The sequence below is a fragment of the Lagenorhynchus albirostris genome, chromosome 8 (assembly GCF_949774975.1).
Source record: "Lagenorhynchus albirostris chromosome 8, mLagAlb1.1, whole genome shotgun sequence".
NCBI lineage: Eukaryota > Metazoa > Chordata > Mammalia > Artiodactyla > Delphinidae > Lagenorhynchus > Lagenorhynchus albirostris.
Genome location: NC_083102.1, coordinates 90,653,223 through 90,666,939, shown reverse-complemented (window position 1 = coordinate 90,666,939; position 13,717 = coordinate 90,653,223). Strand labels below are relative to the sequence as shown.

Genomic DNA, 13,717 nt, shown 5'->3' with positions numbered 1-13,717 from the left:
AAGGAGAAGCTAGATCAGGAGGGGGAGGGGTCAGACTTGGGTTCACTGTTAGCAAAATACAGTGGTTTTTTTCAATATGTATTTTATTTATTTATTTTGGCTGGGCTGGGTCTTAGTTGCAGCACGCGGGATCTTTTTTTTTTTTAAATCTTCATTAATTATATTCACACCAAACCTCCAAATTCCTTGCATGTGGTAGCACATTCTCAGATCTTCACAATTCAGTTTTTTTTAGTAGTTGATGGTTCTTATTTATTTATTTATTTATTTATTTATTTATTTATTTATTAACATCTTTATTGGAGTATAATTGCCTTACCATGGTGTGTTGGTTTCTGCTTTATAACAAAGTGAATCAGTTATACATATACACATATTCTCATATCTCTTTCCTCCTGCGTCTCCCTCCCTCCCACCCTCCCTATCCCACCCCTCTAGGTGGTCACAAAGCACCGAGCTGATCTCCCTGTGCTATGCGGCTGCTTCCCACTAGCCATCCACTTTACGCTTGGTAGTGTGTATATGTCCGTGCCACTCTCTCACCTTGTCATAGCCTCCCCCTCCCCCACCCCCTCCCCATATCCTCAAGTCCATGCTCTAGTAGGTCTGTGTCTTTAGTTATGGCATGCATGCGAGGTCTAGTTCCCTGAACAGGGATCGAACCCCGGCCCCCTGCATTGGGAGTGCAGAGTCTACCCACTGGACCACCAGGGAACTGCCAGCAAAATACAGTGTTACTGATTTGTGACTGTGCATTTCAGACCTGGCACCTACTGTTTTACACAGCCGGAAGAATTCATTCAAAAAGAGCCTGGGACCTAATCTCAGTATCTTCCAAAGGTCTGTCCCTCCAGGACTGGCCAGGTTACTTTTAACTTTCCTTGAAGCAAAAAACAGACTTATTAAATATGGAATTTGTCTAAAACCACCTAATTTTTTTTTTTTTTTTTTTTTGCAGTACGTGGGCCTCTCACTGTTGTGGCCTCTCCCGTTGCGGAGCACAGGCTCTGGACGCACAGGCTCAGCGGCCATGGCTCACGGGCCCAGCCACTCCGCGACATGTGGGATCTTCCCGGACCAGGGCAGGAACCCGCTCCACAACAAGAGAAGCCACCGCAGTGAGAAGCCCGCGCTGCAATGAAGAGTAGCCCCTGCTCGCCGCAACTAGAGAAAGCCTGTGCACAGCAACCAAGACCCGATGTAGCCAAAAATAAATAAATTAATTAATAATATTTTTTTAAAGGAAAGGGCTCAGTGACATCGCTTATAGGGGATAGAATGCCTAGATGGAGAAGAAAAGTCATCTCTTCCCCCAGAGATTTGTTCTGCATTATGCTCAGACGTTCAGATTTCAGGAGATGTTTATAAAGGAGACTAACTCAGAAAATCTGAGCAGTAATCGTGCATTAAACAAACCGTTAAGTCTGTAGTTTCTCATCTCCGAGGTGCATATACTACTATCTACTTACTATGTTTCACAAATTTATTTTTATTTTATTTTATTTTGTTTTTACGTCTACAGCACCCAATATTCCCAGGCAGTCTCTCATGCAAGTACTAACCAGGCCTGACTCTGCTTAGCTTCCGAGATCAGGCGAGATTCGGTGCATTCAGGGTAGTATGGCCGTAGACCACAAGGCTCTTTTTAAAATCAAATTATGCAATAGATATAAAAAATATTTTAAAACTTGATAGTACTTTTTACATGTAAGGTGACGCTCACTGTTATTGTTCTCACTTTCTAAATGTGGGAAGCAATCATGGTTTTGGCCAGCTGTGTCAGGAGAGGTAGAATAAAAGAAACCATTGTTGGGAGACTATCACCCCAGTTCTGAACCTTACCTTTGGGGCTTTAAGTTGTATGGTGGTAATTCTATGCTCTTCAGTTTCTTTCCCCAGTGTGCATTTATGGCAATAGAAGTTGAATATTCCCAGAATTAGTTCTTATTCCTTTGGGTAATTTGGGTTTGGATCCTGGAGAGTTGCTCCCACCCAGTAGCCAGGACACAGAGTCCAAAGGCTTCAAGTCTCTCTGCACTAGCAATTGGATTCTTTGTCCAATACCCATTGAGCTTCCATATGTCACTGTGAGAGTTCCTGGGTTTGCTTGTGTTCCTTTAGTAAGCGCTTAAGGAGAATGGAGACCAAACCCCCATGGAGAAGTATCTGCTTTTCCACTCTTATTACTCTCACCTAAAGGGTTTATTTAATTTCTAAATACCTCGCCAAAAATAAATATTTGGAGGCTGCACCATTTAGCAGAAATAAGGCAGATACACTCAGATGCATCTCAAGCAAAGAATAACACTGGAAAGAGTTGATAGCAAAACAAAACAAAAAAATGCAACCGTGGGCTACATAAAAGCTCTTTTAAATGGTGTATATTGTGCTTGATGAATCCCTACTAGGGGAAGATCATCCTACTGGCTTTGTGAATTGAACTAGTCTTCCATGTTCATGGTGAGGTAACTTTTTACTGTGGTTAAAAAAACCACATAACAGGTCCTACTGTGTAGCACAGGGAACTATATCCAATCGCCTCGGATAAACGATAATGGAATGTAAAATAGCTAGTGGGAAGCAGCCGCATAGCACAGGGAGACTGGCTTGGTGCTTTGTGACGACCTAGAGGGGTGGGATAGGGAGGGTGGGAGGGAGGCTTGAGAGGGAGGGGATACGGGGACATATGTATGCATATGGCTGATTCACTTTGGTGTACAACAAAAACTAACACACACACAAAAACAGATTATTGAAAAAAGAATGTCTATATGTGTAAAACTGAGTCACTTTGCTGTACAGTAGAGTGGCACAACACTGTAAATCAGCTGTACTTCAATTTAAAAAAAACATGCATGAAAATTTACCATCTTAACCATTTTTAAGCATATAGTTCAGTAGTGTTACAGTACATTCACACTATTTTGAAATAGATCTCCAGAACTTTCTCATCTTGCAAAACTAGAACTCTATACCCATTAAACACATGGTGATATAATTTTTTTGTTTGTTTGTTTTGTTTTGTTTTTGTTTTCTTTGTGGTACGCGGGCCTCTCACTGCTGTGGCCTCTCCCATTGCGGAGCACAGGCTCCGGACGCGCAGGCCCAGCGGCCACGGCTCACGGGCCCAGCCGCTCTGCGGCACGTGGGATCTTCCCAGACCGGGGCACGAACCCGCGTCCCCTGCATCGGCAGGCGGACTCTCAACCACTGCGCCACCAGGGAAGCCCTAGCGATGTAATTTTGAAGAGCTTAGTATTCAAGGAATTTGGAGGGACTCCTGGCCCTCCACTGCCTGCTGGGTTCACAGAGGTGCAGTCAGAATGGACATGGCGTGGGCACTGGGAGTCCCCTGAGGAGGCCCAGCACTGAGTGCTCAACTACTGGGTCCAAACGTGCTAAGAATAATTGACAGAGAAAGGGATTCCCAGAATGCTGCTCTGGGCCAGCACGCCTTGCTGAGGTAGCGGAAAGACATTGCTGAGAGTATGTGTCAGAAAGGCCCCCGATGGTCCTAGACTTGGGATGTGGGACAAGGAACACGGGCTGCCCTGAGGGATGCTGCATTCTCAGGGTACCTGGCTGCCGGCTGCAGCACTAGTCCACTTCCTAGGCTAGTGTGGCGTGTCAGTCCTCTGCTGTCATTTACTGAGGAAATCTATTCTCTGTCAAAGGAATTGCAACTTGTATTTTTCTTCTGGTTAGAAAGAACATGTTCCTTAAGGCCATTTTGAAATCATTAGAGTCATAAACAGCGGATGTGAGCTAAAATGCCAACTCAAAGCATCTTGGCTCACCTATCACTAGTTGAACTAGTTGGAGCATCTAAGATGATTTCCTAAATTAGCTACTGATTGTGGTCAGAGTGTCAGACATACAACTCCATACAGAACTGTGTGATAGTAAATTTGTGTGATTTTAAGCCAGTAAGTTTGGAGTAACTTGTTCAGCATCAGTAGAAGCTAATGCAGTACAAGTAGGCTGATACTTTGAATATGTGTGATAAAACAAGGATAAATAACTATAGTTTGATTTATTTTTATTATTTATTTTCATTAATGAACCACAGATGAACCTGCTATTTGAAGCTTTTTAAAGTGATAAAGGAGTCTAAAGGCAGTGATAAATATGTCTTAGGTGCCCATCCTTTTCCTGCCATCAAAGAGGAAAAATGGGGACTTCTCTGGCAGTCCACTGCTTAAGACTTCGCCAATGCAGGGGGTGTGGGTTCGATCCCTGGTTGGGGGAGCTAAGATCCCACATGCCTTGTGGCTGAAAAACCAAGACATTAAAAAAAAAAAAAAAGAAATATTGTAACAAATTCAATAAAGACTTTAAAAATAGTCCACATCAAAAAAATCTTTAAAAAAAAAAGGAAAAAGCGTGTTTAGAATGAAAGTAAAGGCTATTAAGTGGTTCAGGGTGCAAGAGCCGTTTAAAAGGAATGGTGCTGTTATTTATTTTTTTAATTTACTTTATTGAAGTATAGTTGATTTACCATGTTGCGTTAATTTCTGCTGTACAGCAAAGTGATTCAGTTTTACATATATACATTCTTTTTCATATTCTTTTCCATTATGATTTATCACAGGATACTGAATATATGGGTGCTGTTACTTAGATTTGAGTTTGATCAGCATGCCGAGACAGACACCCACTACCCCTTTCAGTGTACTTTTTTTTTTAATTGATTTTTGGCTGCGTTGGGTCTTCATTGCTGCACGCAGGCTTTCTCTAGTTGCAGTGAGCAGGGGCTACTCTTCGTTGTGGTGCGCGGGCTTCTCATTGCGGTGGCCTCTCCTGTTGCCGAGCGCGGGCTCTAGGCGCATGGGCTTTGGTAGTTGTGGCTCGCGGGCTCTAGAGCGCAGGCTCAGTAGTTGTGGCGCACGGGCTTAGTTGCTCCGCAGCATGTGGGATCTTCCTGGAACGGGGCTCGAACCCGTGTCCCCGCATTGGCAGGCGGATTCCCAACCATGGCGCCACCAGGGAAGTCCTTAGTTTACTTTTAAAGCCATGTAATGTCACAACCTAAGATTTAGTGTTCACAAAAAGGAAAATATGTCCAATAGCACAGCACCTCCAAATTGTTGGGCATGCCTTGGACTGAATTCTCATATATTATATTACCAACCTGTTCCATTCTGCTTCAGTAAGGATCAGTCCTGGTCTTAACATTTTTTTAAGTATTTGAGACATTAAGCTGAAACTGCTGCCTTTAAGGGAAATCTCACATAATTTATTTCTACTTCAGCCTCAGGAATTGTCAAAACAAGAAAATACATACTTTCACATTTGATTATTAGCCCTATACTTGCTTACATATTTATTTATCAATCTGTTTCAATAAGAGACTCTTAAAAGACACAGGTTTGGATGATCTAAAGGATTTCTCTATTTTTGGAGTAGATTTTGCTGTCTTCTCTTGATAATTAATTTGCCTTCTCAAAAATAACCGTAATTTCTTCGTGAACAAGGTAATGTTTTTCTGAATTTGTATTGCAGTTTACACCTAACGTGTTGCTTTTTTTCCCTGAGGCTCTCAAAATAATATTGAAAAGAATCAATCCATTTAAAACTAAATGGTTATCAAGCATATACCCATGATGATAAGTGATAACTAAATTATAGGAAGGAAAACTGTGGTTTCTGTTGGGTTGTTGGTCTTCTCTTTCTTACTGCATATACCTAGATCAGTTTTCCACTTCCTGTAAATTAGAGTTCAAGCTTTACATCTTTTAAGCAAAGAGGAATGAATATATACTTTTTATTTTTACACCCAAACAGTTGCCCCTGATGACCCCAGCAGAAAAATAGATGGCGATACCATTATTTTTTCAAACGTTCAAGAAAGATCAAGTGCGGTGTATCAGTGTAATGCCTCTAACGAATATGGATATTTACTGGCAAATGCATTTGTAAATGTCCTGGGTAAGCTCTCCCTTTATTAAAGACATGACAAATTAAATTAATGACCGCTGTTGTTTTTCATTCATTCAGCAGAAATATATTAAGCATCTACTAGGCAGTGGCACAGAACTTGGAGCTGTAAGGGATATACAAAGATGGATAAGATACAAACCTTGCCCTAAAGGAAATTACAGTCTGGCCTTAACTTTCTTTCATAACATGGTTTTGACAATGGCAAATTCCTCATTGTAGAGGTAATCAAAGAGGCTGCTCTGTTCATAGACGGTTACATTGTGTCCAACCCCTCAAAAGGAAAACAGCATAGGTCTGCTGTTCCTAACTGAATGTGATTGCTTGTTCCATCCTTAGAAACTGACAAGTTGAATGACAATTTCATGATTCTGATTTTTGAGTCATTAATCATAATGTTTGGCCGTGACCTAAGTCACGATGTACATTTATTTATCAATTCATAACAATATGTTTAGAAAACGGTGACATAAACATATTCTGAAAGGGTTGGGTTTATGTGAACATTGTATTTCTCATATGGGACAAAACTACTAAAATACCAAATTTGTTAAGAATTTGTGTGAGAATTGTTTTCATGATGCCGGGGAATTATCTTTCACCTCTGTAAGTGGAGTAGGTTCCCTTTCAAACAAAATTAGGGTCAGGAAGCCAACGAATATGTGGTATTTTTTCCTTCATGCTTGAAATGAAGGTCAGTAAATCACAGGAAGAGCTGAGCCGTTAAGACGTTGATGGCGGGACAGGAAGCAGTTTTGATTCTGGTGCTGTTTTGAGTCATCAGCATTCTGCCTTTTTTCTGCCGGCTTGGATGTTCGCCACCACACCCCCACACCCACCTCGGTTATTACCCCAAGGATCTGATGGGCTGATCATCCAACAAAAATGTATTTGGCCATTATTTTTTGTGCCAGACACTGTGCTGGTTTATGGGGAGGAAACAATAACAAGTCCCATTCCCTGCCTGCAAGGAACTCACAGTGTAGTTGGAGAGATAGATAAAGAAATCAGTTATTAAAATACTGTGCTAAGGGGAGAGATACATTGGCTGTGCCTTAACATGAATTCTAATGGCCTGAAAAAAAAAACAATAAAATACAGGTGGGCCTAAGTGTTTATTTTATTTTAATATTTACTTTACCTTTCCAAAACGTTTTTAGCTGAGCCACCACGAATCCTTACGTCTGCAGACACACTCTATCAAGTCATTGCAAACAGGCCGGCTTTACTAGACTGTGCCTTCTTTGGGTCTCCTCTGCCTACCATCGAGTGGTAAGTAGTGGCCATATCTGTTTGTCATATTTACATTTGCCAAAGCCTTCAAATTTCTCAATATGTGGGGTTTTAGTCAGAGAACAGACAGGAAAAAGGCAGGGCAGAAGCCATCCTATTAATTATTAAATGTGTTCACAAATATTTATTAACGACTCACTCTGTGGTAAATACTGTCACATGGGTGATCTCTTTGGCAGCACGCTTTGTCCATCCCAGAGGGATATGTAAATGTTTTTGAAAAAAATTAAGGTGGCTGTATTTTGCAGTGCTACGGACATCACCCAGGACGTCATGAATGGTGGCTAGAGGGACAGGTTGGGGGACATTCCTTGACAATAAAATATCATTTGGGGCGGACGCAGGGTCCATAAGCTTAAAAAACAGAATTGCTATTACCAGTGTTCCTCTCCCACTGAGTGTCCTGGATTGGATCCAGCCAAGCGCCCCTGTATCCTTTCACTCCCTCTTCCGACCATCCCTTTTCACGTACCACTCGTGGTACAAGTCCTGCCACCCTCCCAGCTTGCTTTAGCATGAGCTGAAAGAGACAAGGCCAGGGGAGACAGCAGCTCAGAAAGAATGAGTGAAAGAAAATTGGAACATTCATTTATGGGTTGTCTATCAGGTGCCAGACACTATGTGGGGCTCCACTTCCTGGTGTGAGATCAAAGCCAGGTGTAGGATGAAAGCCCAAACACGGATGCTTGTGCAGAAAATTTCCTAGCAAAGGAGACGGATTAACGCTTAGTTTCACACGGCTTTTCATCCATCCTCACTTCTCCCGTCTGACACTAACCTGGAAGCTCAATGTGGACATACTTTACATGCATGCTTTCTTTTTCTCCTTCCCTGAATATTTTCCTATTTATACTCCCAGAAGTACAACCCTTGTAACCTTGAAGTCAAAATCTCTTTAGAATTGTAACGTGTAGATGGAGTTACAAAGACATCACAGTAGGGGGGAAAGGTCAAAAAGAGCAGTCTTCACTGTGTCTATTTTATTACTTATTAGAGATAAAATAGGTTAATAATGTGTTTATTAAGTTATGAATCTCTTATAATAAAAATTACAAATTAAGTGTTTTGTATTGTCATCCTAATTCTTCAAGCACCATTTATCGCTGAATTCTCCAGTTTGACATCTGTCTTTGCATTAACCCTCTGATTTACAAGCATGCAGTATGCTTGTGCAGCTTCCAGACGTCTCTGACCTTGATACTGTAATGCAGATCGTGTCGTGTGTTGGACCTTGAACAGGGCATTTCATGTCTGACTTCAAATTGTAACATTTTTATTCCTGTTTGTGATCATTTTCATAATGAAGGTTTAAAGGCGCTAAAGGGAGTGCCCTTCGTGAAGATATCTATGTTTTACATGAAAATGGAACTTTGGAAATTCCTGTGGCCCAGAAGGACAGTACGGGAACTTATACATGTGTTGCAAGGAATAAGTTAGGAATGGCGAAGAATGACATTCACTTAGAGATCAAAGGTGAGGCAGAGGTGACAAACATTTTTTCAGTATTATGAGACTTTGAGCAAATTCTCCAGCTTTTTTTTTAAAAAAATTTACTTTATTGAAGTATAGTTGATTTACATTGCTGCTGTACAGCAAAGTGACTCAGTTATACATATATGCATTCTTTTTCATATTCTTTTCCATTATGGTTTATCACAGGATATAGAGTATAGTTCCCTGTTCTGTACAGTAGGACCTTGTTGTTTATCCATTCTATATGTAACAGTTTGCATCTGATAACCCCAAACTCCCAATCCTTCCCTCCCCCACCCTCCTTCCCCCTTGGCAACCACAAGTCTATTCTCTATGTCTTGATTCTGTTAAATTCTCCAGCTTTGGCAATGGATAACGGTAACTTTCCATTTCAGATCCAACGAGGATCATTAAACAGCCTGAATATGCAGTTGTGCAAAGAGGGAGCACGGTGTCCTTTGAATGCATAGTGAAGCACGATCACACTTTAATCCCCACCGTCATGTGGCTAAAGGACCACAGGGAGCTGCCCAGTGACGGAAGGTATTTGAAGACAATTTCTTCCCTTTCTCTTCCTTCTCTCTTTAAGCTGCTCTTGAACGAAAGGTTTTTGTACAGTAACTTGATGGTTATGTTTTTAAAGTTTCTGAAGTCTGCTCTCTCTCCAAAGTAGATATACATTTTCTCTTCGTGCTATAGAATATTTGGACCTAAAAAGGTATCAAGTTATAGAAATAAGACCCTGACAATGTTTGTCTGTCTTTGTGTTGGTCTCCTGCGTAATTTAGGATGTGAAAAACCTTTCAGGTCTTGAACAACATCCATTGTTTTCTAACTTGTACGGTGCACTCTCAACAGATGTTTTCGTTCCCATTTTACAAATAAGCAGAAATACGATCTCTTTAATCATCAGAGTGAGCCTGAATCTTCGTCAGTATTTTACAGGACACTAGTTTTTATTTGGATGGGGAGTTTTCATTTTACCTAAAGCGAGTAGAAGGAGGAGAAGAAAAAAAAACAGGTAAAGAATTTGAAAGAGCCTGAGCACATTGCATTCCTTTAGCTTGGTATGAAAGAAAGGTCATGCGCATTTTCCAGGTGAGGCTCTCGATTTGACAAAGTACACAGAGTCAAAGACGAGAATTTTAGCTGGTGCAGAGGGGCACAGGCATCACCCCGACGGGAAGGAGTGTTGTCTGCTGCTTTCTGTGGCTTCTTTCAACTGTGCCCAAATGGTGCCCTGTTGCTTGTAAATGGCCCTTAAAAGAACTATGTGGGAATTTGGGATTAACGATACACACTACTGTATATGAAATAAACAAGGGCCTACTGTATAGCACAGGGAACTATATTCAATAGCCAGTAATAACCTATAATGGAAAAGAATCTGAAAAAGAGTATTTTTATATATATATATATGTATATAAAACTGAATCACTTTGCTGTATACCTGAAACATTGTAAATCAACTATAGTTCAATTAAAAAAAAACAATAATTAATATCAAATTATTTTAAAATACACACTTTGTTAGAAATTGAGCCAGATGAGTGGCAGCAGCAGAAGCCTAGGAAAGCCCTCTGTTCAGGGTAACTGGAGCTGCCCCCAGCTCAGCTCTAGATGCCCCTGGTCTTAAGGAAGCTCCTATAACTCCAGAGGCGTGGTTGAAAGCCATCAGACTAAATGACGTGACATCATTTCTAACCCAAGCTTCTCCCTCATTCAAAATGTTTGCCAACTTTACTCATTATCAAAGTGGCATGTACGTATAGGATTTTAGCTCTAATGTGCTGCAAATCTTTATCATCTTTCCCTTTTACCAAGTTCACAGTTGCTTTCATGCCAGTAAAACCGTCATTGGGTGTGGTGGGATGTCCATTCCAGCCGCTTTGAGCATGTGATAATTACAGGTTCACTGTTGACAAGGACCATTTGGTGGTCGCTGATGTCAATGATGATGATGGTGGGACCTACACATGTGTGGCCAACACAACTCTGGACAACGTTTCGGCCAGTGCTGTGCTCAGCGTTGTCGGTAAGAGCTAGAACACATACAGCACAACTGGCTGCCCTGTTTTAGGTTGAAAGGAAAAATTGTCAGTAGTAACTGTTTGCTTGTTACAGTTTTAGCATTTTATAGGTGAGTTAAATACGCACATCTTTCTTCTTTGAAAGATGCCTTTGAGGCAGTAATTTCAGTATAAATGTACTCTGTAGCAACACTGCAATAAACCGGTGGTTAAGCACATTAGTGATATTTTTATGAGAAAACTGGGGGGAAATGATCTACCTTTATTTAAAATCGAAGGGGTTTTCCCCCTATGTTGTTACTGCATGTTTATCAATGCTGTGTCTCACAGCTAAGCATAAGGCTCAGTTTTATAATCTTAATCATGCTCAGTCTTTGTCTTCTTGTGCTATATTATATCTGTCCACTACTAATTTTGATTAAACTCCTTTATATTACTGTCCTTTCTAGCTCCCACTCCAACTCCAGCTCCCATTTACGGTAAACTAATATGAGTCCTTTTCTCTGTTTTCTTTCAAACAATTTCACACGTACAGAAGAAGTCCATTACTTTCTTTTCTCTATCATGTCATTGTGCTTCCTTAAGGAAAAGGGCTCTGTCAGGTGTTCTGCCGTGTTGTCCATTTACTGCTATAAATCATCTCTTCATTATAATTCTGGAACTTTTCACTGAATATATTGCCACTCGCTTCCAAGTATTTCATGTGTTATTGCAAAGTCATTTCATTCGCTAAAAGTCCCTCTTTGACAGCATTTCCTTGTAAAGTAGCCTAGTGCTTTTTCAAAAGCTATCGTCCATATTTTACAGACTGAAAAAGCAATTTCAAATATCATTCCACAACTTAGGTTTTCATTTCAATCAATTAAAAGTTGTTGTGGAGCTTCCCTGGTGGAGCAGTGGTTGAGAGTCCGCCTGCCGATGCAGGGGACACAAGTTCATGCCCCGGTCCGGGAAGATCCCACATTCCACGGAGCGGCTGGGCCTGTGAGCCATGGCCGCTGAGCCTGCGCGTCCGGAGCCTGTGCTCCGCAACGGGAGAGGCCACAACAGTGAGAGGCCCGCGTACCGCAAAAAAAAAAAAAAATTGTTCTGGAAAACTAAATGTTGTTTGGGGATTCCATTTTCAAGAAATTTACATAGGAAAACAATGGATGCTTAATACAACATTTGACCTTTCTATCAAAGAAAACCACCAACTCACTGTGTTCCCAGAAGATAAATCACTAAAGAAAGACGAAAAGGAGCACACTTTCACGTAGCATGATTTTTCTGAGTCGGGAAGTTAAATCAATTTTTTTCCCGAAATCTTTTTAAAGAACCCTCATGTTTATTCAACATATAAATACAAAAATTAATTTTGTGGTGAAAACTCAGCTGGATGTTACATAGTATTATGGATTATGCTGTAGAAGACCTGTCCTTTGTAGACATTTACTGCTTCTTTACTGGTAGGAAAGAAGTGCTTATATTTTTCTATGGCCTCTGGTTCCCCCAAGAACCAGAGTTACTGCCAAGAGCAAGGTCAGGAAAAGACCCAGGGGGAACTTTAACTCTCTAGATCTCAGAAGCACCATTAGAAGAGGCAGACATGCTCCTCAGACACCTTCATCCCAACAAGCATCTGTACCCTGGTGTCCTCTGAGACTAAACACACCTCCCCGTATGCCTGACTGACTTATACTGAACATCCACATAAGGTTGCATGCCGAGGGCTACCTGCATGGCATCAATTTTAGAATTCCCTTAAAAATACAAATATTCTTCAGGTGCCCCCAAATCTGTAATTCAGCATGTTTCAGAAAGAACACTTGCATCTTCTTTTAATAGTATGTACATCTGCCTGTATTTGTTTTTCAGCATTTCCCATTCTCTGTTTCCCATTTATTAGAAATTCAGCTTCCGTATTATTTTTCCTGTTTGTGCTCCTCTATGTTTATGAGAAGACACGCACTGAGAGTGCTGGAGAACCATACATGTCCTCCCCTGGCTTTGGTGACAAGAGATTTAGTTTCATTTCAAAGAGAAACAAGCAGAGCTCATTGAGGGGTTCTCTTGGGTGTGCGTGTGTGTTCCCAGCAGCCTCAGCTGTTTTCATTTCCTTTCAGTTGCATGCTCACTGGCCATTACGTGTGCTGTGTCTTTAAATGTCCCCTCCAAGAATAGTATCATGAGTAAAGGAGAACCTCCTAAGGTCGGGCGGTTAACTATGATGTGTGTGTTTGGTCTACAGATGTCCCAAATCCTCCCTTTGACTTAGAATTGACGGATCAACTAGACAGGAGTGTTCAGCTGTCATGGACCCCAGGCGATGACAACAATAGCCCTATTTCAAGTATGTGGTGTCATTTGCTTTTTCACTGATAAACTTAATGATTATTTTCAAAGCACTGTATCCCATGTAATTGAAATTCCTTGCAAAAGATATTTGCTGGCATTCTCTTCTTCATTGCTAATAGAATCAAAACAGTTATTTATGTTCTGTTATTCAGCGCTGGAGTTATTCCTGGTTACGACTTCTGGTTTGGGACACTAATTAGTTGCTGAAGATGTTAATTAAGCAAGTACACTATCATTTTGTGTTTAAGATCCATAAGAATCACTTTCAATTTCTACCACAGTAGGAAGATGTATTGCAAGTTACTCATTTTGCCCATTAATATAGGAGAAAACAATAGAAGGACCAGTCTAGCTATTAGGAAATTGAGACTTGGTGAGTAAAGTGACTTTTCAAAGCCACAGTTGTTAACAGAACTGGGGGTAGACATCAGGTCTCTTTCTTCCCATTAGCCCTGGCTATAAAGTGGCACAGTCACCAGTGTCACCTCCTCACCTTGATGACATCAGCTTAGAGAATAAAATCAGGTGAGGGGCCATGCTATAAAGGTACTGGAAGAGCTTAGTAAAATTAGACTATAGATAAGCTTACAAGTTTTAAAACCAAAAAGGTACTTAAGAGAGTAGACACAAGTCTGTAATATATTACT

At 40.9% G+C, this 13,717-nt stretch overlaps 1 protein-coding gene and 1 pseudogene across 22 annotated transcripts in view; one reads left to right on the top strand and one right to left on the bottom strand.

Moving 5' to 3' along the window:
* NRCAM (neuronal cell adhesion molecule) overlaps window positions 1-13,717 on the top strand; it is a 90,873-nt gene that overhangs the window by 31,833 nt on the left and 45,323 nt on the right. For 13 of the 22 annotated variants that reach the window (XM_060157325.1, XM_060157333.1, XM_060157330.1 and 10 more), the window contains 7 exons: window positions 5,785-5,928; window positions 7,098-7,209; window positions 8,537-8,703; window positions 9,099-9,246; window positions 10,614-10,738; window positions 11,183-11,212; window positions 12,964-13,065. In XM_060157325.1, the coding sequence (XP_060013308.1) occupies window positions 5,785-5,928; window positions 7,098-7,209; window positions 8,537-8,703; window positions 9,099-9,246; window positions 10,614-10,738; window positions 11,183-11,212; window positions 12,964-13,065 (828 nt within the window). The remainder of the gene's footprint in view (window positions 1-5,784; window positions 5,929-7,097; window positions 7,210-8,536; window positions 8,704-9,098; window positions 9,247-10,613; window positions 10,739-11,182; window positions 11,213-12,963; window positions 13,066-13,717) is intronic. The other 9 variants (XM_060157327.1, XM_060157321.1, XM_060157335.1 and 6 more) reach the window with 1 other exon arrangement.
* LOC132525049 (5S ribosomal RNA) lies at window positions 1,514-1,632 on the bottom strand (annotated as a pseudogene).